The sequence below is a fragment of the Oryctolagus cuniculus genome, chromosome 10, assembly GCF_964237555.1.
Source record: "Oryctolagus cuniculus chromosome 10, mOryCun1.1, whole genome shotgun sequence".
In the NCBI taxonomy this organism is placed as follows: Eukaryota; Metazoa; Chordata; class Mammalia; order Lagomorpha; family Leporidae; genus Oryctolagus; species Oryctolagus cuniculus.
Window position 1 is genome coordinate 95,280,823 of NC_091441.1, and position 24,692 is coordinate 95,305,514.

General features: G+C 44.2%; 1 protein-coding gene across 4 annotated transcripts in view; it reads right to left on the reverse strand.

The window, feature by feature from the left end:
* CACNA2D3 (calcium voltage-gated channel auxiliary subunit alpha2delta 3) overlaps positions 1–24,692 on the reverse strand; it is an 879,489-nt gene that overhangs the window by 453,604 nt on the left and 401,193 nt on the right. For all 4 annotated transcript variants that reach the window (XM_051851530.2, XM_051851531.2, XM_051851529.2 and 1 more), the window contains exons 7-9: positions 19,898–19,958; positions 19,649–19,799; positions 8,823–8,897 (exon numbers count right to left, since the gene is read on the reverse strand). In XM_051851530.2, coding sequence (XP_051707490.1) covers positions 8,823–8,897; positions 19,649–19,799; positions 19,898–19,958 — 287 coding nt within the window. The remainder of the gene's footprint in view (positions 1–8,822; positions 8,898–19,648; positions 19,800–19,897; positions 19,959–24,692) is intronic.

The window sequence follows — 24,692 nt, forward strand, 5'->3', positions numbered from 1 at the left end:
GAGCAGCTGGGACTTGACAGCACCAGCTCTGTATGTTTAGTCTTATAAGAAATTTCCAAGCTGTTTTTCCATCAGTAATATATATATATATATATAAAGTCATCTCACTTCACAACCTCACTAGAATCTGGTGCTTTTCATTCTTTTATTCTTTTTTTTCCCCCAGCCATTCTGAAGTGTGTATGTGACATCTCATTGCAGTTTTGATTTGCATTTGCCTAAGGACACTAAACACCATTTTGTGTGCTTACTTGTACCCTTAAAGCTTGTTTAGCAAAATCTCTCTTCATGACTTTGCCCATTTTCTAAGTAGATTGCTTGTTTTTATTCTTCATTGTTGAGAACTGTATATGTATTCTTCATAAATCAATCTTTATTTTTATCAGATATGTGCTTTGGAAATATCTTTTCCCAATTTGAAGTTTATCTTTTCATCTTTTTAGCATGGTCTTTCATATATTGGTGAAAGAGTTGGAGAGAGAGAGAGAGAGAGAGAGAGAGCGCACACATCTATCCATTAGGTCACTCCCCAGATGACCACAATGGCCAAGGCCAGAACAGGCTGGAGCCAGGAGCCAGGAACTTCTTCTGGGTCTCCAAAGGGAGCCAAACATATGAGCCATCTTCTCTGTTTATCCCAGGCCATTAGCAGGGAGCTGGATTGGAAGTGGAGCAGCCAGGACGCAAACTAGCACACATATAGGATATTGGTATTGCAGGCAGTAGCTTCACCCATTATGCCACAACACTAGCCCCGTCTATGTTTTCTTAAGAGTGATATAGTAGCACATTTTTTCATTAAAGTCTTCAATCCATTTGAGTTAAATTGTTTGAGTTGTGAAATTTAAGTCAAAGTTAATTATTATTATTATTATTTTTTTTGGATAGGCAGAGTTAGACAGTGAGTGAGAGAGAGAGAGAGAGAGAGAGAGAGAGACAGAGAGGGTTGCTTCTGTTAGTTGCTTCAGTGCCATTTGCTGAAAAGGATATCCAGACTGGTGCTGTGCTGTGGCAGGTGAAGCTGCTGCTTGGGAAACCTGCATCCCTTATCACAGTGCCTGTTTCAGGTCCTGGCTACTCTGCACGTCCAACCTGGCTTCCTGCTAATATATCCAAGCAGATAATGGTTCAAGTACTTGGGGTCCTGCCACCCAGGCAAAATGCAGGTTCCTAGCTTCAGCCTAGCCTATCCATGGATGTTGTAGGCATTTGGGGAATAAACCAGCAGGTAGAAGATCAACTGATCACTCGCTTTCTACTTCTGTTACTGTTTCAAATAAATAAGTAAGTAAAAAAAAAAAAAAAGAAAGAAAAGAAAAGAAAAGAAAAGAAAAGAAAAGAAAAGAAAAGAAAAGAAAAGAAAAGGATATCCCTTTCTCCATGGAACTGCACTTTGTAAAAAATCAGTTGACATACTTCTGTAGGTATACTTTGGGGTTCTCTATTCTATTCCATTCTATTCCACTCTTTTAAGATAGGTTTGCAGCAACACATTTGTATAGTTTTCCTCCATTTGAGAATGCCTTTATTTCCACTTCATTCCTAAAGGATACTTTCACTGGCTACAGAATCCTGGATTGCCAGTTCTTTTCTTCGGGAATTTGCTATGCTACTTCCATCTAATCTCTATGATTTTATACAAATCATCTAGTCCTCCAAAAAGGCCACACTCTCTTGATTACTGCTACTATACAATAAGCCCAAACATCGGGTAAATTGATTCCATCTACTTCATTCTTTCTCAAGATCATTTTACTGTTCTAGAATCTGGGGCCTTCCTGTATAAATACTCTATAGAACCTCCTTGTCTGTGTCCAGAGCAACTGTGCTGGGGATATTGATGGGGACTGTATTAAAACTGGGGATCAGTTTGAAGAGTGATGTCTTTACTACACTCAGTCTTCCCAATCATGAACATGGCAAGTCTCCTACTGACACAGGTCTTTTTTAATTTTTCATCACCATTTTATAATTTTTAGAACCTCTATGTGTTTGTTGGGTTTATTTCTTTGTAGCAGTTATTAATTGTATTATTTTTAATTTTGGTCTCCATATGTTGTTAATGTTAGTGTAAAGAAATCTGACTGCCTTTTTCATGATCATCTTGTATACACAGCCTTATTGAACACACCTACTGGTTCTTGGAGTTTTATTTGTAGATTCTTTGGGATTCTCTACATAAAATTATGTCATCTGAAAATAGGGATGGTTATATATTTTTCTTTATGATTAATATGCCCTTTATTGCTTATTAATTACACTGAATAAGACTATTAGTGCAGATATCCTTCAGAGAAAAAGCTCTTCAACTCCCAATGCCAACTTCAAGGTTAGATTTAAGGTTTTATAGATGGCTTTCATCTGTTTTAGTAAGTGCCTTTTAGCATATTGAGGAGTTTTAAGATTTATTTAGTTTTTTGAAAGGCAGAGTTACAGAGAGGGAGGGAGGGGGAGGAGAGAAAGAGAGAGAGAGACAGTGAGAGAGAGAGAGAGAAAGAGAGCGAGATCTTCCAGCCAGTAGTTCACTTTCCAAGTGGCCGCAACAACTGGAGTTGGGCCAATCCGAATCCAGGAGCTTCTTCCAGGTCTTCCCCGGGTATAAGGGACTTGGGCCATCTTCCACTGCTTTTCCAGCCACATCAGTAGCAAGCTGGTTTGGAAGTGGAGCGGCATGGACCAGAACCAGCACCCATAAGGGATGTTGGCACTGCAGGTGGTGGCTTTATCCACTATGCCACAATGCCGGCCATGAGGATTTTTTTTTTAAACCATGTAGTAGGTTTTGAATTCTTACCAAAATGTTTATTTGAGTCAAATGATATGTATGATCTTTTGTCCATTGATATGGTAGATTGCAATGATTGAACTGACACTGATACTGCCTTGGATATCTAGAATAAATCCTATTTGTTGGTGGTACATCATATGTTATGTATGCTGTTGGGTTTGATGTATTAAATTTTGTTGAAGATTCTTGTACCTAAGTACAAGAGGGATACCTGTTAGCTGTTGTCTTTCTTTGGTAGATCTTAGTTTACCAGAGAAATACCAACCTCATGAAATGAGCTGGGTATGGAGGGGATGAATTTATCACCTCTTCCATTTTTCTGAAAGAGAGTGTATAAAATTACTATTACTTCTCCCTTGAATTTTTGAAGGAATTCTATAGTGAACTCACGTGTGCTTAGAATTTTCTTTTGTTGGAGACATTATTATGAATTCAATATCTTTAAAAGTTATGGCACTATTCCAGCTACCTACTTGGTATTGGTTGAAGGTTAGTATTTGTGAGTTCTGAAGATCTATTCTAAGTTGATGAATTCATGAGTGTGACATTTTAATAATATTCCCTCAGTATCTATTTAACATCTGCAGGGTCTATACTGATGTCCTTTGCTTCATTTCTGATATTGGTGATTTGTCTTATCTCTTTTCATTTTAGTCAGTCTTGCTGGAGTTTTATTGATTTTTTTTTAAAAGAAACTACCTTTTGGTGTCATTGATTTTTCTTTACTGTTTTCCTGTTTCAATTTACTTGACTTCTGCGCATATATATATATGCTTCCTTCTGTTTGCTTAGGCTTCATCTTGCTCTCCATTTCCCAGCTTCTTGAGATAGAAACTTAGATTCTTAACTTGAGAATTCTCTTTTTAATGTAAGGATTTTGTGCTGTCAATGGTCTCTCTCAACAGGATATGCCCCCACGTATTCTAATATATTGTTCTTTGGCTTCATTCAGCTTTTTTTTTTTTAAGATTTATTTATTTATTTAAAAGGCAAATTTACAGAGAGGCAGAGGCAGAGTGAGATAGAGAGAGGTCTTCCATCTACTAGTTCACTCCCCAAATGGCTGCAATGGCTAGAGCTGAGCTGATCCGAAGCCAGGAGGCAGAAGCTTCTTCCGGGTCTCCCATGTGGGTGCAGGCACCCAAGGACTTGGGCCATCTTCCACTGCTTTCCTAGGCCATAGTAGAGAGCTGGATCAAAAGTGGAGCAGCCGAGACTTGAACCAGCGCCCATATGGGATGCCAGCACTACAGGCGTAGGCTTAGCCCATTGCGCCACAGCTCCGGCCCCTTCATTCAGTTTTAAATTTCCAAAATTCTCCTTAAAACTTCTGTTTGATCCATTGATTATTTTGTGGAAAATTATCTAATTTATAAATGTTTGGAGTGTTTTCTGCTTCTTTTACTAATTTCTAGTTTGATTCGATTGTCATCAGAAAACTGTAGGATTCCGAGTTGATTCCGAGTTGTTTAAATTTTGAGGTTTGCCTTATGACCTAAGATATGGTTTATCTTGGTTAATGTTCTATGGGTGCTTGAAAAGAATGTGCCTTGCGCTGCCGTTGGATACAGAGGTCTATAAAAGTCACTGAGATCTTATTGGTCGATGGGGTTGTTCAGTTCCTCCATAACCTTGATGACTTCATTCTAGTAGCCATTCAATTGCTGATGATGGAATGTGCAGGTCTCCAATGTAATACAAATTTGTTCATTTCTACCTCACCTCTATTAGTTCTTGCTTGTATTTTTAAGTTCTTCATTTTGCTCCAAACACATCTATAATTGTTATGTTTTCCTATGCAATTGATTATACCTACATAATGTTCCTCTTTGTCACTAGTAATCTTCTTTACTTAGAAGAAATTTTTATCTGATATTAACATAGCTACTCCTGCTTTTTAAAAATAATGTTTTTACGGTAGATTCCTCTCCATCCTTTTACTTTCAGCATATCTGTGTCATTTTCTTTCAAGTGAGTTTCTGAAAGTCAGCATTTGGTTGAATCATGTTTGTATTTTTTAATCCACTCAGCCAATTTTTTCCATTTCGTTGGTGTATTTAGATCATTCACAATCAAAGGTAATCAATAGTAGAGTAAAGCTTAAGTCTGCCATTTTTTCTTGTTCATCCTTTGAATTTCTTTTTAAGTATACCTCTGTATTGTTTTCTCAATGGTTGCCCTGTGTATTACAATATAAGCATGCAACTTGTCACAGTCTATTGGTATCAGTATTAACCACTTCCAGGGACGGGCAGAAACTTTTCTTCTATTTTTTCTCTTTCCCTTTAGCACATGTTAAATATAATTGTTTAAGTATTCCCTCAACGATCATTTTTTGGGTGCCACATCAGATGATGTTATAATTTTGGCTTCAACTATGAAATATGATTTAATAATCTTCTGAGAATTAGGATACTCTGTTATACTTAACTATATTTTACCCGTCTCAGTGTTCTCTTTCCTTTTGGAAGATCCATGCTTCCTTCTGTTATATCCTTTCCGTTTAGAGAACATCCATTAGGCATTCTTTTTTTTTTTTTTAAGGCATTCTCCATTTGATGATGATTCCCAATGGGAACATCCACTGGATACAGAATTTTTTTTAAAGATTTATTTATTTATTTGAAAGTTAGAGTTAACACAGAGAGAAAAGGAGAGGCAGAGAGATAGAGATAGAGAGGTCTTCCATCTGCTGGCTCACTTCCCAGATGGCCACAACAGCCAAAGCTGGGCCAATCCAAATCCAGGAGCCCAGAGCTTCTTCCAGGTCTCCCATGTGGAGACAGGAGCCCAAGGACTTTGGCCATCTTCTAGTGCTTTTCCAGGCCACAGCAGAGCGCTGGATCGGAAGTGGAGCAGCCAGGAATTGAACAGGTGCCCATATAGGATGCCGGCATTGCAGGCGGCAGCTTTACCCACTAGGCCACAGCACTGGTCCCTCATTAGGCATTCTTTAAAGCCAGGTTTGTAGGCAACACATCCACATAGTTTCCCTCCATTTGATAATGCCTTCATTTGCCCTTCACTCCTAGTGGGAACATCCACTGGATATAGAATTGTGGGTTGGCAGCTCCGTGAAAGTGTTTTGTTACTTCCTTCTGGTCTCCATGATTTCTCAGGAGCAATCTGTCATTCCAATTGGTGTTTCAGGTAATAATGCGTCTTTCTCTCTGGCAGTGATCAGGATATCTTCTTGCATAACTGTATTCATGATGAGTCTTGGAATGGATTTGTTTAGGTTTATCCTATTTGGGGCCTTCTCAACCTCTTTAATGTGTATGTTCATGTCTTCACCAATTTGGAGTTTTCAGGCAACAAATCTTTAAATATGCATTCAGTCCCACTCTCCCTCCTTACCTAGACTCTGAAAGTATGAATGCTAGCACGTTCCTGACACACGTTCCTGACACTATGTTCATTCTGTTTCAGTATATTTTTCCTCTGCTGTTCAGAATGGGCAATTTCTATTGATCTGACCTGAAGCTCATTGTTTTTATATGCTGTCATCTTCACCCTATTATTAAACTGACCCAGTGAGCTTTTCACTTTTTAATTATGCTTTTCATTTGTATAATTTCCATTTGGCTCTATTTTATAACTTACGTTTCTTTGCTTGAATACTCCTTTTCATTTGTTTCAAGATAATTCATAATTGCTTATTAAAGCAATTTCATATTTCCAACATCTGATTCATGTCAATATTGGCTTCTGTTGATTGTCTTGTCTCATTCATGCCATGACTTCCTGGTTCTTGAAATGATAAGGGATTTTTAAACTGTATTCTGGATATTACAGATTTTATATTATGAGACTCAGGGTATTATTCAACCTTTTGTCTTAGTAGCCAGTCTCTCTGTCAAGTGGACATGGATGAGGAGCAAGATCAGCTTCCAGTTTGATCTCACTGAAAGGGTGGAAGGTTGGCCAATGGCTCTTCCATTAGTGAGTGGCTAGAGTAGGAGTTTTGACATAAAGATTTTCTGTGGTCCTATGGCTAGAAGAACAGGATCTTCTAGCAGCTTCTTTGTGTCTGTGCCTGGGGGTGGTCTAGGTGCGAGGCTTCTAGTTGATACACTGCTGTCAGTAAGGAAACCCAGGGAACCACCCACATTTTATTAATTCCCAAGGCTTCCAGGCAACTCACCCTCTCCTTTTCCCCTTCCAGAGTTTTCCTACACTTCTTTATTGCATTATGTTCAGGGTTGTATTACTAAAAAGAGGAGCACCTTGGAAACTGGCTATTCGACAATGGTGAATCAGATTTCCAGATTGCTTTTTATGTGCAAAATTACTCTGATCTTCAAGATCCATAAATTCAATGGCAATTTAAAATAAATTCTTAGCCTTTCCCAACAACATTTTTATTCATAAGACTTCATACCTCTAATTAATCCTTTTCAGAAGCCACCTGAAAGAAGGCTATGATCTGTTACGTATCTTTTCTGATTAATGTTTCAAACACCATGGTTGGACACATCCCAGAGGCTCTGCTCATTGGACACCTATCTGAGGCCAGTGCTGCAAATATCAACAAGGGGTTAGGCTCCTCACTCAGGCAATTGCCATACAAAAGAAAAGTCCCTAGAGAAATCTAGCTGTAGGATTAAGTGATGTTTCTTGCCTTGGTCTGGAAAACCACCATGAATGAACATCACCAGGATATACTTTTTCTTTAAACTACGATACCTTTCTTTCTCCCTCCCTAAAACTGAAGATTCTGATCATGCTGATGTCCCCCAGATTGAAGGTCAGATATTAACCCTGCTATAAGTTTGGCTTCTCATTATGTCATCCAACTGGAACGAATTTCTCCCAAACCTCTGTTGCTCATTCCCTGAAAGATACCCAAACCAAGTGTTTCTACCACCTGCCTGTAAAATAGAACCACTCCTCATTTGGGCCAGGGAGCTTTCTCCAGCATACACTTTGTGCCTCTCAGAGCCAACCTTGGCTCTGCCGTCAGCCATTGCCCACCGGGGGAGGATCAGCCCTGTGTGGCAGATCTAGTAAAATGACATGGGCAATGGCAGCCACAGGTCTAGGAAGTATTACAGGGCTACAGTCACAGTTACACCTTCCACCTAAATTGACAACTGGCCATAAAGGGGGTAATAGAGGGGTAGCTGTACTAACAAACTGAAGGTGGCCAAAGGGAAATGGGATTTATTTTATGGAAGTCTCCAAAAGCAATTTTCCTAGAATGTTCTAATTGAAAGAGAAACCTCCATACCATTTCCTACGATTCTCCTTTAACTTATCTTCCTTTTTGTTCCACAGTATTTATGAAACTGGAAATCCTTACAACCTTGAGGACATTGCAATGGGTAGACACTTTCCCTATCTTTGGAAAGCTTACCTTCTCGTGTTGAGACAAGTTACCCCAACAGTTCCCAAGATCATTTAATCTCTTATGATAAGGGAAATCAAAATGGGTTCAGTTTTCTTTGAAATCTGGGCAAGAGCCAGACCCTTTCAAGGATGTCAACACAGCTGTCAAGCACAGCACAGGATACACATAGAGCAGGAGGAAACCACGTCACTACAGTTGTTGCAGAACAGCAAGCATCTGAATGCAGCGTAACTAGTCCAGTGCCAGGATTTCATATGTGAGGCTCCAAATCCTCAAAGAAAAGGCAGCATATCTGACGAGTGTTTAAAAACTAAGATTTCAGTGGACATTGGGTCTAGTGGTTGCCAGTTAAGAAACCCACATCTACATTGGAGTAACTAGGTTTGAGGCCCACCTGACTCCAGGGTCCTGCTAATTCAGACCATGGGAGGCAGCAGTGATGGCTCAACAAACTGGGTCCTTGTCACCCGGGTGGAACATCCGGATTGTGTTCCCAGGTCCTGGCTTCTGCCTAGCCCACATCGCCATTTTAGGTGTTTTGGAAGTGAATCAGTGGGAGGAAGCTCTCTCTCGCTGCCTCTCCAATAAACAAAGTGTTTTACAAATTTGGACCCATTTGTTGTAAGCAGTCACTATGAGGAGCAGTGTGCCATGAGCCCTCTCCCACCCAGCAGCAGCTCCTACCTCCTTGTTAGTCCGGTCCGCTTGCACCAGCGTTCCATTCAGACAAGGTTCCACGTAGTGAAGCTCCTCGTTATACTGCAAAGGGAAGAAATGGTCAGGAGGAAACACTTCATTAAGGACTTGAAGGGTACTACCTAATAATTTAAGTGTACTCACAAACCAAAAAGCAGCACCTAGCACAGGCTCAGTTCATTCACATCAGCTAACATTCCCATGGCTGTTCCTACAGACAGCTGTAAGTGAGCGCTACAGACAGACTTTATTCTTCTCTTGTTCAAAGGAGGAACCTCTGAAGCATATGTGGGCAAGTGGCAAGGCTCATGGTGCACACTGTTAAGTGACTGTCCTTTGGGATGGCTCCAAACACGGGGCGCTCCCTAGGCATGGTCAGCAGCCCATGCTCCAGGTGGGATCCAAACAGCATCCCAAAGTTTGGTGGAAAGAGCTCCGTCCAGCTCCTGCCTTTGATTTTGTGGAACCAAGGTACCTGTGTGTGGGCCACATAGGAGCAGGGTCAGAATGGAGGTCAGGCGAGGCCTTGACACCCATGGTTCGCTGGGGGAGGGAATGAGGTGTTGGTCAGAGCACTGCTCATGAACAGGGATGCCCTCTTCTGCGCACTGCCCAGTCAGCCTCCCAGCACTTTTGAGACCCGGATACCCAGAATACGACTATTTTTGTCCAAAGCTCATGACCAGGGAGCAGAAATTTGAGTTTTCTGATCTTCCTTTGTTCCAACTTGATACTCTGTACTCTAGCTAGGCTGCTCCTCCAAGACACAAAGCTCACCCTGTCAGCTCCTGCTGTCGACTCAATTCACAGCTCCCCGTTACTCTGCAGATGAACCTTGCCGGGGCTTTGTAGGGGGTTCTGCACGCCAGGCTCTCTGACCACACTAGCGTCTACGCCCGTTGGCCCCTCCCCCGGATCGTGTTCTGCCAGCCCTGGTTCCCTTTCTGCCCTCTGACACGGCCCATCTTTTCCATTAGGTCTCCCACTGCTGGGCCCTCTGCCTGGAGCTCTGGCTCTGGCCTCTTTCTGTCTAACTCCTGTTCCTCCTGCAGGTCAGCTCGTCCTTGCTTCCTCTGGGAGAAACCTCTGCTGCAGGTTCAGCACTGGGTTAGGCCTGTCTCCCATAAACTCCCTATGAATTCCAGTGACCTGTGTGGCCTGGATCCCGTTAGGGTCCATGTCTGGTCCCCACTGTATTCCCTGAGGCAAGCACAGAGGTAGATTCATAGTCAGTGATCAAGGACCATTTGTTCAATGAGAACATCACAGTATTTCCACTTCTTTGGCCAAAAGAGCTTCAAGCCCCCGAGGGAAGAGCCCAGGATCACGTCTCGCAGGCCCTGCTCATGAACAAAGTGTGCCTAGGGAATTTGGACTTGGTCCCTGAAGACAGGGGCAGGGCCACAGGCAGGGACTGAGTGAAGAGAGACAAGAACTTGTGACCATCACCCTGGGCACAACAAAAGGGCAAACTGAAGAGGGGCCAGACCTGCAGCTGCTGCCACAGTGATGCCCAAAGTTTACCTTCAGCTGCTTCCTGAGCAAGCTAACATGAACAGCAGCAGCTAAGCGTCACTGAGCAGTTACTTCATCCGGGCACAGCTAACCTTCCTTATGGGCTAGCTCAGCCTCGAGTGCTAAGTACTTCCAATCCCTCCCATTTACAGATGGGGAAACTGAGGCAGAGCATGGGTGATGGACTTGCCCAGACACACCAAGGAGTAAATAGGGAATACAGTTTAGATTCAAACTCAAGCAGGCTGAACCCAGCAGTCACACGACTCAGGCCCTCAAGGCCGCCTGTCTCCTCTCTAGGCTCCCTGGTCTCTGTATTTTGCTACCAGTCTAACTTTTGCCCCCACTTTAATCTTTGTTCTTAGTCACACATAAGCATTTGTACATTCATATCTCCATGATCTTAGAGTTTAAATATCCTCTGATGGTGCACAGTTCTGTAATTCGCCATTGAGAAAGAAGAGTGTGAGTTTCAAACACCAAACACCATCCCAGGATCCCGGAAACCGCTGCACAAGTCCACATGAAGAACTTTTCCCTGGCAGGTGCTGCGAAAGGGGCCTTTCCCCCTCCTTCACCTCCCTTCCTGCCTGGCTTGTTTAGCACAACCACATGGCCATTCCTCAAGACTGAAGCATAAGCAGCCTTAGCCAATCACAACTATCTAGGCTTTTACAGCCTGGCTTGCAGCTTGGGGTGGTCACATGACTCATCTTCACCAATGGAAAAAGGGGGAGTTTTCCAGGACATTTCCCTGCCATTAAAGAAAATCTGTACCCACCCCTTCCTTCCTCAGATGCCACTGCGCAGTTACAGCAGCCATTTTGCAACCAGGAGGTGACAAGATTGTTAGAAAGCAAAGCCCAAAGAAGACAGGGCAGGAAGATACAGTTAGCAAGGGTCCTTAGTCACACAGGTGAATATCTGCACCACAGTGTCCCTACCTCTAGCATTCATATGTGGGATTATTAGAAGCCCAGGTGCTGAAGCAACCCTTAGTGATCTGTCCTGTAGCTCAGAGCCCCAAGCCTTCCTAACTGAGATTCCCACCTTGGACCTGCTTCCTCTTACCCACTTTCCAGATACATGTAAAATCTTTGCTGACACTCTACCTAACACATGCTCTTACAGTTGATATAGGGGCTTTTACATGTGGGGGGCTGCACAGCGGGACTAATGGTAAAGAAGACCACGAAGTTCTTGCCCTCATCAGGGAGGTACATGTGTGGTAATCAAAACCATGCTGGCTGTCACTGTGTGTGCTGAGGCCACAGTGGAGGAATCTGCTCTTCTGAACCCCAGCCAGCTTGTTAGTGGCATCATCCAAGCTTGCAGTTGACTAATTTCCCTTGACTGCATCAGGATGAAGCTATGCCGAGCAATCTGGTCTGTATCACCAAGGGGAATGGGGCTTGGCCATATGTGTGTGGGAACGGTGCATGCCGGGCAGCTGTGCCAGGGAGGCCCCGACTGTGCCTGCTCATCACTCTGCCCAACGACCCCCTTCCACGGGGCACCAAGGATGCCCTGCACGTGGACTTGCTCCCAGCCTCCTCGCAGCTCTCCACTGGGAAACCTTCCAACTTCTGTATCCAATTTAGGGGGAGGCTTCCTAAATTTATGAAATAATCATGAAATAATACAAAATAACGATGTAGAACGGCCCTATCAATTTACAATGGAAGGTCTGGACCCTTCTAATCCTAAGACCCAACAGCCTTAGAGATAGTTATCCTTCACCCCTACTTAAACAATTAGATACCAAAAGTCTAGAAGAAACAGTATGCAACATGCAGCATCGCCAGCCTGATACAATTTCCTCTCCCTCTCCCACCGGAACTGAACCACTGAGAGCTACTCAACCTCCCTCTCCTACCCAAGCGCTTAGCCCTTCCTGCAAATTGCAGGGAACTGAGAAGAGACTCTCAGCAGGATAGCAGAAGGTTCGAGAAGCCCTGGAGAGGACACAACCCAGTACTCCAACCACAGGATGAGAAGATGGACAGAAAACTTTCATCCCTTAAAGAGCAGAGAAGCTGCCACATAACACACAAGGACGTGGTCGCTCTTAGTTCCCTCCTCCTCTTCCCCTTCCTGTCGACTTTCTTCTTTGGATTTGCCCAAGGGTGGAAGAGCGGAAGTAAAGCAACCGAGGCAGGCAGGGCTGGGTTGAAGTCTTGGCTCTGGCTGGGGGACCTTGGTCAAGCTGCCTCCACTTTTTGGGGCCGGTTTTCGTGTTGAGGAAACAGGGATCCTATTTGTGTGTCTCTCTCCTGGGAGAGCTGCTGCACCTCCTTCACTGTGAGGATCAGGCGCATGAAATAGTGGTCAATATAGAAGGTGGAACATCAGAAAGAGAAAGAAGGCATCTGGCCACATGCACACAACATAAAAAGAAAACAGAGATGTGAATGGGACATGTCATAACAGGGAAACACTGACAGAGGACACCCTCCACTTTAGCGGGTACTTGCTAAAAGGAAGGAGCAGAGAGTCCCAGTCTAGGGAACAGGGGTCATGTTCCCGTGGTCACCTCTAGAAAGCATAGGCCCTCAGCACTGTGGCGTAGCAGGTAAAGCCGCCGCCTACAGTGCTGGCATCCCATATGGGCGCCAGTTCAAGTCCTAGCTGCTCCACTTCCAATCCAGCTCTCTGCTATGGCCTGGGAAAGCAGTGGGAGATGGCCCAAGTCTTTGGGCCCCTGCACCCACATGGGAAAACCCCAAGGAAGCTCTTGGCTCCTGGCTTTGGATCGGCACAGCTCTGGCTGATGCAGCCAATTGGGGAGTGAACCAGCAGACGGAAGACCTCTCTCTCTCTCTCTCTCTGCCTCTCCTTCTCTCTCTGTGTAACTCTGACCTTCAAATAAATAAATAAATCTTTTAAAAAAGAAAGCAAGCATAGGCACTGCATTACTCCATGCCACTCCATGAACCCTCTATGGGCTCTGGGTCCTCTGCAGATTGGGAGCTAAGATGGTGAAGCCAGATTGCTGCCAAGTCTCTCTCCTGAAGGAACCTGCCATGGAACCCTTCTTTCCTGTATGTATTCACTGCTATGTGCCAGGGACATAAAACCCTGGCTAAATTGGCTCAGAATAACCACTGAGAAGTGCTAGAAAACCACTTTTCCTTTAGTTGTAAAATAATATGTTTATTGCATCTTAAAGATAATGTCTATTTTTCATCATAAAGCATGCTTATCTTGGGTGCTTCAACTGTTTATCTGATAAACAATTTATATCTGATATGATATAAACCTACAATCATCCATGGGCATTAGATTACATCATGCTACTTGCGTATTGAGGAAACTCTCCTTCCCTCTCCCACATGCCACCACCAAACTCTGTGTCCTGCTGGCAGGGGACACGTTGTCATCTGCATTTTCCCCCAACTCTGCAAGCATTCCCTACATCCTGCCTTTTAAAAGTGCAGCAAAAACCTCTGTGGAAATGCTGATAATGATCTAAAACAGGAAAGGCAAGTTAAGTTTCATTAAAAGAAGGGCCAGAATATCTTGGTGATGGATCTGAAAACAAAGCAAATGGGCTAAACTCCTTCACCAATATTTGCACAAGCTTTTGCATTCGGGTAGAATCTTATCATCTCATATAAATTACAGCCCAAAGACCAGAGAGCAGAGGACAACTGGGTCCAGGGCTCTGCTTAGTGCTGGAAGCTGGACTTCATGGGCGACAGCAATTCAATGTCCAGGCCTAAATGAAGATCATCCGCTGCCTGGGAGGATGATGAGGAAAGATCCGCCCACGATGACAGAACCATTAGGCAACAGCAGCTCAGCACATCTGAAGCTGGACTCTCTCCATGTTCTCCCATGGCCACCAGACAACGTCCCGACTCTTCCATGTGGGTGACAGGACTTGTCCGATCTGGCCTGACAATGGCAATCCAGTCCCATTCTCTTCACCATCACCTGCCCCACCCACTATGCAAGGCATGCTCATGCATCTCTGCTGTCCTCCAGGCACACTGAATTCCTGCTTACGGGGCTGGAGGTGATGTCCCTCCAACCTGCAAGTGGCAGCGCTCCCTAGTGTCCCTGCAGTTGTTACCCCCTTCTCCCTCCCTACACCCCACCGCCCATACCTGATGCCTGCTCAGGTTCAGGTTCTTCCCAGCAGTCATCCTTGAGCCCCTCGTTGGTCGAATGCTGCCAGCTCTGCACCCTCTCTGATCTAGCCTCCCTCCCTCTTCAAGACTGTACCGGCCAGGCGGCATTGTGAGCACTTGCCTTCCAGCTGCCCCACTCCCAGGGCTTACACACAAAACCTGCTTGAGGGCAGAGACAACCTGCCTTCCTCCTTATTTGCAGAGCAGCCCCAACACTACATACTGAGCATGCCGAGTATTTGTTCAATGAATTCATCATCAGAGCAATGCAACGCAATAGGAAGGGGAAAGACTTGAAACAAAGCCAATTTTAAAGGTTGGCACAGGGACACAAAATAAAAAGATGAGAATCTTCACCCCTTTCCAAAAAAAACAGATAAACCAACAAACAGGAAAGGAAGCAAGTAGGCATGTTTCAGAGACTCCCAAGTGCCACGGAGTCCCCTTGTTATCCAGATACTAGCATGTTTATGTCCTGTGGGACACTGATGCAATTCTATTATGGCTCCATTAAACACTTGTGATTTTATTGGTGCATTTTTGATTAAATAATCTCCAGAATGAAAATGTGTAGGGATTATGTAATGAAGCAGATGAACCCACAATATTTTCACCAACACAAGGCATCCCAGGGATCTTTTGCATTACAAAAGCTTCTTATGTAATTTGAAACATGACTGGACATAATTAGTAGTGCAGAACAAATGAGCACTGAAAGAAAATACCATCCTCATACTTTTAATACGGAATTGATTACCTTGAAAAGCAAATCCATGGCAGGCAAAGCCATGGAGAGACAGTTCTAAAGGAGATTCTGCAAATTAAAACCAGGGCGCCAGAAAGTTCTGGGCTGAACTCACAGATGCCACTCTTCTCTGTTCCACCCTGCACAGCTGTGGGTGCCAGGAGGCACTGAAACTGATTTAACAATATCAGCCCAGTTAAAACTGTGCTCAAGTCACATAGGGCTTAGGCTTCTGTGAAATCATTTTACAAATTTCAGAATTGGACAGAATTAGCACTCTCATTTTTATGATAATATTGTTAATTTAATGCATGGCTTGGAGTTAGACTTCAAAGTGAATCCAAAAAATATGCCTTTTCTTCATGTCAGAGACATCTCTTTTCAAGCACCAGTGGTTTGACCTTAAATTTTAACTTGGACTATACAAAATCACTCTCATATTTCAACTATTCTTTTATAATTCAATCAGTGTTAGATAGATTTTGCAATACTCTGCCCATGAATGCTAAAACATTCTTTTAACATTATCCTTTTATGTTTATTCTCTGAAAAGACCTGGAGTGGAAGAAGATTTTTGGTAAAAATGTATAGAATGCACTTCACAATGAACTTCATAAAACAAGCAAAACAGACAAGTTACCAAGGAAAATCTTTCCCACTGTTTAAATCCCCCTCTTCCCTCCTACACCGTGGCACTGGAAATCAAACGACAAATTAGATTTGTATGGACAAATACCTACAGTGCACCGTGGAAGATAAAGATTGTGTGTTTTCCCTCTGAGACACTGAAATGTCTACCCAGCACGCAAGGGAAAGCTGGCCGTGTAATGAAGGGTGAAATGATAATATCCTCTCCTATAAGCAGAATCCAGCCTCTAAAAACAAGACACAGAGATGCACAGGGCATTCTGGAGGGTGGTGCAAATACCCCATGCCACTGTGCTTGCAAGAACTTGTACTTGAGTCATTCTCTAGACAGAAGGCATTTCAAACAGATTGAGGGGAAACCCACACCATATAAGAGCAAATATACCAGAGTAGAAACAGGAGGACGTGATAGAAGGATAATAATTCAGAAAGGCAAAATTGGTGAGAGACACAAGGTTGAGAGAGAAAATTCAAGGACTACAACTGAAAATGTGCTGATTATGAATCTACCATTATTTAGGGCTCTCAAATTGTTGTTAAGAGTGGAAACATCAGGGCTAGTGCTGTGGCACAGTATGTTAAGCTGCCATCTGCAGTGCCAGCATCCCATATGGGCACTGGTTCAAATCCACTGCTCCACTTCTGATCCAGCTCCCTGCTAATGCACCTGGGAAATCAGTGGAAGATGGCTCAAGTCCCTGGGTACCTGAACCCACATGGGAGATCCAGAGGAGGCTCCTGGCTTCAGCCTGGCTCAGCCTTGGTGGTTATAGCCATTTGGGGAGTAAACCAGTGGATGGAAGAAACTCTGTCTCTCTGTCTCTCTCTCTAAATCTTTCAAATAAATAAATCTTTTAAAAAGAAGTGGAAAAATTATACACTACACTGCTTGGTAGACATTCTGGTGGTACTTAGTGCATACCCTTTGGTGCAGCAATTTCACCTCTAGATTTTCTTCAATAGAAGCATACCCGGCGCTGGCAAAAATATATGCATTCAGCACATTCCAAAGAGAAAAGTTTATTCACTGGAGCACTCTTAAGTAGAAAATAGATCAGTTAGCATAAAGTCCAGCAAAGGGGGTGAAAGAGATCATTAAATATGTTATGTCAGCTACATAGATGGAATGCCCTGCTGTCCGAACACATACAATCATAACGAAACATTAAAGGCACACTGCTAAATACTCTATAAAACATGACTCAATTTTGAGGGAAAAAATTGTGTATTCATATACATTGACAAATTTGGAAGATTATGTACCCAATGGAAGGGAAAAGAGAACATTCCTGAATTGTTTAAAATCTTTGTATATGCTAACAAGCAATCAATGTGCAAAAGTTCCTGTTAATTAATGGTTCCTTTATGACCTTGGTTTTCTGATATAAATCCACTAACCTATCTGATCCATTCCCTTACTCATTAGAGGAACAAAGTTCATGATTTACTATAAAGACTTCCAATAAAAAAGTTCAGAGTGTCTTTTAGTTGTCAATTATGTAAGCAGTCATGAAGCCAATCATTTTTTGGTGAAAACTAACTAACAGATGTAAGGTGTGGGTTAATGGAAAGTCTAATGGGTTTCTTTATGTAAGGGCACAATTTGGGGCAAGAGAATTTTTTCATTTAACTATTCTAAAATAGCTGGCATGTCTACTTTCAATTATCTTAATCACTCTGTCTTCATTATTGAGTTGACACTGTTTGTATATCTTAATGAACTTACATAGATTATTTCAATCGATTGGTTTTGCTGAAAGAACAATAAATCCTGACTGATAAAGGATTCACGATGTAATTAGTTGGCTCTTCTTATTATGTGAATTTCTGATACTTCTGTAATGAGTAATTAAAGATTAATAAGGAAGATAGTCTCAAATTAGCTGCTTCTTATCTGTAAATGCTTCGGGAAATGTGAGGATCAGGACACATTTGCATATTCACAAGGAGGCTGGCACCTCAAATAACTTTTCTTGATTAGGAAACCCAAAGTTAATTCTCTACAGCTCTCCTTCCATGTGGTCCCAGGCCACATCATTTCATCATCACAGGGTTGAGTGGACCCACGGCTTCCTCTTCAGTCCTGCTCTGGGGAGGCTGCCCAAGTCTCTGCTCTGAGACTTCATTGTGCCACTACTTCTGTCTGTGTGATCTCAAGACAGTCACCTCTGCTGCCTTGTGCCTCTGTCTCCATGCCACAGGGCCCAGAGCCACAGTGATGGTTCAATCAGGTCTTCACCAGAGGATGCTTAGCAAAAAGCTTGCCCATAGCAGAAGCTCTATGGCAGTATTTGCTGTGCTATGCATTCCACAAGCTCTAAGCTCCAATTTGCCAAGCACTGTTACAAGTGCTAGGATGCAACTGTGAATTAACAGGAAAAGTCCTTGCTCCCAAGGAATGAACAGATGACTCTCTTTCTTTTCCCTTTCTTCTTCACAGCTTTTTAAACTCTGAAGCTATAAATTGTGTTGCCCAGCGGGTATGCCCTTTTGCTCTAAGGGTCTCCCCAGAAGATGCAGGTAAGCAGGGTACAGATTCAAGAAATCCTCCACAAGCCCAACATCACTGCAATGCCCACACCCATTGCCTAGCAAAGACCAACTGGCATCATGCCTGCACCTGGAGCCCCCCCAGTCACAGGGTTCGAGAAAACAACTCTGCCCATGGGTCTGAGGAAACCATGCAGAGCGCAGCAAATGCATTCCTGGTGCATAACCTTCTGTGATATGCTAACTGGCCCACGAGTCCTGGGCAGCAGCACATCACAGCTGCATCAGCCCAGATGACCCCAGCAGCAACCTTGTGAGTGGTATGTGCACACCCACATCACAGCTCAGGAGGCTCATGCTCGGGGTGAAGCAGTCTGCCCTAAGACACACAGCTGTATGTGGCAGACTTAGGACTCCAAACAGTCTCCACTCCAAAGCCCAAGGCATAGCCCGCCCACCATGCTGCCTGTCACCACTTCATGTGCCAAATGAACATGATGTCCCCAGCACATGTGCACCTGGTTCAGTACTCAAGGAAGACACTGCTCACTGTGACTACAGCCCTGGAACGGAGTAGGACGGATGTGAGGGGCAGGATTAGAGTTGTACCAAAGAATCGGGGAAAAGAAAAAGAATCAGAGATGGCAACCCGAAGGAAGGCTCCTTTCCAAGCCCATGTTTCTGCCCAACTTTGGATGCGGGGATCTCCCACCTCCTGGATGCCCCTGCACCAGCCCTGTCCCTTCCAGCAGTCAGGACTCTCTCCCAGTCTTCCCAGCTCCGCTTGCGAATATGCCCAAACCCCTGCTTTCCTCCTAGCCTTGCACACGGAGCAAAGATAATATCAACACACAGAGGAGGGCACACAGTGGGCACGAGCAAATGCCCCTGAGGTAAAGTGCTCTGTGAGCTGTCACCTGCTCCCCACATTCAGTGGCTTCAGGACAAGGGCGATGATGGTTACTATGCCAGGCTAGTCTAGCTGAAAGTGAATCTCCCTGTGAGAAATTCCCCCTGCTCACGGGAAATCTGGCTAGGTCTGCTGCCCAAAGACTCTGAAAGGGTCAGCTCCCCGGGACTCCCAGGGCTGGTGTGATTCTTCCGGATGCCAGTGTTGCGTGCTAGGGCAGGAGAAGCAACGTGCTCCACCGCATTCCAGACCCCAGGCCTCACCGTGCAGCATGCGAGCCGTGTACCCAACAGCAGTACCCATGCTAACTGGTTGATGCTAAGAGATCGAACAAGCCCCAAGTGCAAGGAAAGCACAAAACAGCTGCACTCACAGCAATTATGTTGAAGAAATCATCATCCCCCAGTGTATCCAAAATAGACGAGACCGTCTGCTTCGCGATAGTCAGGCGGAGTCCTTTCATGCTGCCGCTGACGTCAACCAAAATGACGACATCTTTCGGAGAAGTCGCTGCCTGGATGTACCTAGGTCAGGGGAACAATTAGGTAAAACATGAAGCCTGGCCTCTCTTCAAGTTTTCTCTTAAAAAAAAAAATCGCTGAGAGATTTGACCACTGCCTACCATTTTCGGTTCCTGCAGTCAAAGGCAATGACTCCATTCTCATCTGGTTCCCATTTAATCCCTAGAAGAAAAATGGGGTTAGAAGAAACCCAGAAACTTCAAATATTTATTCATAGCATTTCAAGGCTGCTCTGCTTTGCTGACTGAATGGACAGGGTGAAAAATCACATATAAGACCCACCCTGGAGCTCATCAAGTGCTCCATCTCTAGCCCTAGGCGGGAGCTCAGCGGCCAAAACCCTATAGCAGGCCGGCGCCGCGGCTCAATAGGCTAATCCTCTGCTTAGCGCCGCCGGCACACCAGGTTCTAGTCCTGGTAGGGGCGCCAGATTCTATCCTGGTTGCTCCTCTTCCAGGCCAGCTCTCTGCTGTGGCCCAGGAGTGCAGTGGAGGATGGCCCAAGTGCTTGGGCCCTGCACCCCATGGGAGACCAGGATAAGCACCTGGCTCCTGCCTTCGGATCAGCGCAGTGCGCCGGCCGTGGCGGCCATTGGAGGGTGAACCAACGCAAAGGAAGACCTTTCTCTCTGTTTCTCTCACTGTCCACTCTGCCTGTAAAAAAAAAAACAAAAACAAAAACAAAAACAAACACCAACAACCCTATAGCAAGCACTGCCTTGGCTCACTGCTCCGAAGACCTGGAGGACTGTGCTGCTGGTCACAGGAGGATGTGACTTCAGTTTCCCTGAGTTAATGATAAACAGAGCCATGTTAATTTCTTGCTGTCCAGCAAGTTGTTGGAACTGGGCCGAGGTGGGCTGCATCCCTGGACCCAAGCTGGGTTAATGTCTATGGCACAGGGAGTAGAAACCATATGCGATGTTTCCATCTTAGAACAGTTCAAGTCTGCTCCCTCCTCGCTCCTGCTTTCAAAATCAGGAACTCTGGCCTGGCTAACTACACCAAAATGAAACAAAAAAAAGTCTCTAATTATGCTGCATAATAAAGTTTGAATTTCAGGTCCTGACGCCTCGGGGAGTTTTCCCTGTGTGTAAAATCAGACCCAACATCCTTCGTCTCGTGGTTTGCAAGTGTATATCCAAGGGTGGCCAAGGGTGGTGTTCTCTGTTTACAACTTAATTTTTCAGAACAAAATTTCATTTAAAAAGAAAGACATCTGCTACTTAAAAATAAGATAGCATTGCACAATTTTCACCCATCACTGCTGCTAATGGATGGAGGATCTGAAACAGATTTTGCAGATAAGAAAGTGAAAACAGAAATTATTTTCACTGGAGAAAACCCTGACTCAGAATGTGATGTTGAGATTCTTCTTCCCAACTACCCAGGGCCGGCTTTCTGGCCCACACTGGACTCAGGATGGGCACACGCATCAGAGAACACCCCCAGATTATACACAGATAACCTTGAGCAGGGAGTGGCAGCCCAAAGAGAGACTTGACTTTGTCCTTCTGTCCCTTCCGTTCACACTTGCACATGTGTCCAACTGACTTCAAGAGCTCCCTGTAAGAACTCAGGACACAGAAATAGAAACTGCCGCTCAGTGAAAGTCAGCAGGTAACAAAGATCCAACATAACTGACATGATATTGGACACCAAAGGGCAAGCAGACAATTTATTTTAAAAACACCTGACATATCTCTCTGTATAAAGCAAAGCACAATTAGGGTGCCACAGTCTTAACACCCAATAAATCCACAACCCCAGTGAGGCTAGGCACTGTAGCATTTGACAAAGCCACAAATATCTGCTCTGAGTCCAACATAGAGAGAAATTTTTAATTTTTTGTTTTGTAAGTGCATTGACCTATGGCCGGTGATCAACAGATGATTCTTAAAAACCAAATTTTTAAAAAATTTTTATTTTATTTGAAAGGCAGAGTGACAGGGAGAGAAAGAGAGATATCATCCACCTACTGGTTCACTCGCCAAATGGCCACAATGGCTGGGAGGGGACCAGGCTGAAGACAGGACCCAAGAATTCCATCTGGGGCTCCTACATGAGTGTCAGGGGCCCACATCCTCTGCCACCTTCCCAAGTGCCTTAGCAGGATGGTGCATCAGAGGCAGAGCAGCCAGGACCCCAAGTGGCACTCTGATATGGGATCCAAGTGCCAGCTTAACCTGCTGTATCACAATATCAGCCCCCAAGGCATGTTCCTTGAACTGAATAATGGTGAGTGTCCTTAGACCACAGCTGTACCCAGGGCCACTGCCACTGTCTAGCTCTGTTGTCAGTTCCCCAAAACGTATGCCCTACAGGCAGCAGAAAATGCATGTATTCTCTTTGACCACCCCAACATTCAGATCAGGGAACTGGGGGAAGGTATTAAGGACATTCGATGATCTCCTTCTGTTTGGAGATCATTGCCCTGTAACCCCTCCCAGTTACAGCTGCTTTTGGAAATGGTACGAGATTAGCCTACTGAGAAAATCAGCAAGGGACACAATTCCAGAGAGAAAGCGGATGAAACTGGAAGACCCCAGCCAGAGCTTTTTGCCTACTCATCACAATTTTCATCAAACAGGCAAGCACTCTGCCAGCTGGCAGACATACAGCAGAGATAGAGAGAAGTGGACCATGTCCGTGCCTATGCTCCGTAGTCCTGACATCCAGCAAAGAGATGGATGCTAGGTAAAAAAAAAAAAAAAAAAAAATCACAAATGCAAGAGGAGACATCACAAAGGGGTAGCATCTGGTGCTACATCAGTATATAAACAGGGGCCATTTTGCCCAAACCTGACAATTGAGCTAAAATCTTAAAATTTGCTTGAGGTATTCAGTCACGACTGAGCCCTACCCTCCCCACTCCCACACCAGCATCCTCTGCCTTATCCAGGCATTTCTGTAAATGTATTCCATGAGATGTTCACAGGATGTTAATATGAGCTTGGGCAATAAAAGGAAACCTAGTTTCTAGGTCTCAGGAGGAACACCTGAAAGTCTTCAATGTATCCAAGTACATCTTGAGCATCCATGAAAGGGACCCCCAAGGAAGATCCACCAAATGCACTTGACCATGAGTCCTGTCTCCCCCAAGCATCTCACAAGAAAATGTTTGAGAAAACAAACTTCCAAAAACACTGTCCCAAGCAACACTGTCTCCTCTAGGACATACCAACTTTTCAGTATCTAACTTTTTATAAACACAGAAATCTCGAAAATATTTAAGTAACTTTGAATCTCAGAAAAAGAACAGTTGATTCACTTCCAATCATTGAGGTCCAGGGAACTGTCATTAACCAAGAACCACCCCCACCCTGAGAGCCACATCATTCCTGGAAGTACCAAATATCTCCTGGAATCTCACTCGGGCTGGACGGGGTAACAAATTCAACATAAGAAGCACAACTGTGGGATGGGTATGTGGTACAGTGGTTAAGACGCTACTTGAGATCCATGCATCCTTCGTCACAGTGGCTGGGTTCTAGCACTCACTCTGCTTCTGCTTCCTGCTAATGTGCACCTTGGAAGGCAACAGGCAATAGCGCATGTACCCAGACCCTTGCCACTCATGTGGGAGACCCAGGTTGAAGTCCAGTTCCTGGCTTCAGCCTGGTTCCACCCCAGCTGTGGTGGGCATTTGGGGAATGAACCAGTGGATAGATCTCTCTCGCCCTGTCCAACTGCGTCTTTCTTATAAATATAAATCAATACAAATTTTTCCAAGATGGAAATTCAACAGCGAGGCAGCTGCCACTCAGCTTTACCTCTGAGGCACCTGCACTGCATTCTCCGCAGCAGACTGCTAACCTGCCTTCTTCAGCTTTCAGAAGACAAAGCCTCCAGGACATCTAAGAAGATCTTCAGGTGAAGCTCAAAATATTGTCAAAATCTCCACCGCAGATTCAAATGATCCCTCTGGGTACCTTTAGAATACTATGCAACACTGCTATACCCCATAGGAACAGTTTCTTTCCCATAGGTGTTACGAACAAAAATTGGAGGAAAAATGAATCTCATCTAAGGCACATGCAACTTCATGCTTTCTTTTAGCGCAGGAAAATGAAGAGCAGCGCCAACAGAGCAGAGCCTAATGCGAGCCCGTCTGAAGGACAAGCCACATACTATCAACATAATCCCACATGGCAACAAGGTTTGAGACTGTCTAATAATAATATGAAGGATTCCAAAAAATAGCACAATAAGAGCCCAAATATCTCTTAGCCATCTGGATTTATTTCAGCTTGGCTCTGAGCTCCCCTTTTATCTCTACCTCAACAAAGGGTGTCTTAGCCCACTGCTTCTCTTCTCTTTAGTGCAAAAATGTTTTCCATACAACATCCCTAGCATTGCCAGTGACATCCAATCCATCTCTACAATCTACTACTTGAACATACACTAACTATTCCATTGCCACATGGGATTTCTCTTCCAGAAAGATGTGGAAAGAAATAATGGAAAACCAAAAAATACAAGATGTTGCCTTATCCCTAACCAAATAGGTTCTGCCCAATTCCTTCCTCCAAAAATATTTGGTACTCGGCCCATAACCTGAATTTTAAATGCATACCTTCCAGTATAACTTTAGATCTAAAATATTTGATCTGCAACAAATACTGGCTTCTAATGTGAGTTGACCTGAGTCAAATTTGGCTTTAGGGTTTGGTTTAGTGGCTAAGATGCCAGTCAAGATGCCTGAGTCCCACACTGGAGTACCTGGGTTCAGTTTTAGCTCCATATCCTAACTCCAGCTTTCTGCTAATGCAGAACCTAGGAGACAGTGGTGACGGCTCAGTGATTAGGTTTCTACCGCCCATGTAGGAAACCTGGACTCAGTTCTCAACTCCTGGCTTGGGCCCCCACTGTCATGGGCATTTGGTAAGTCAGCCAG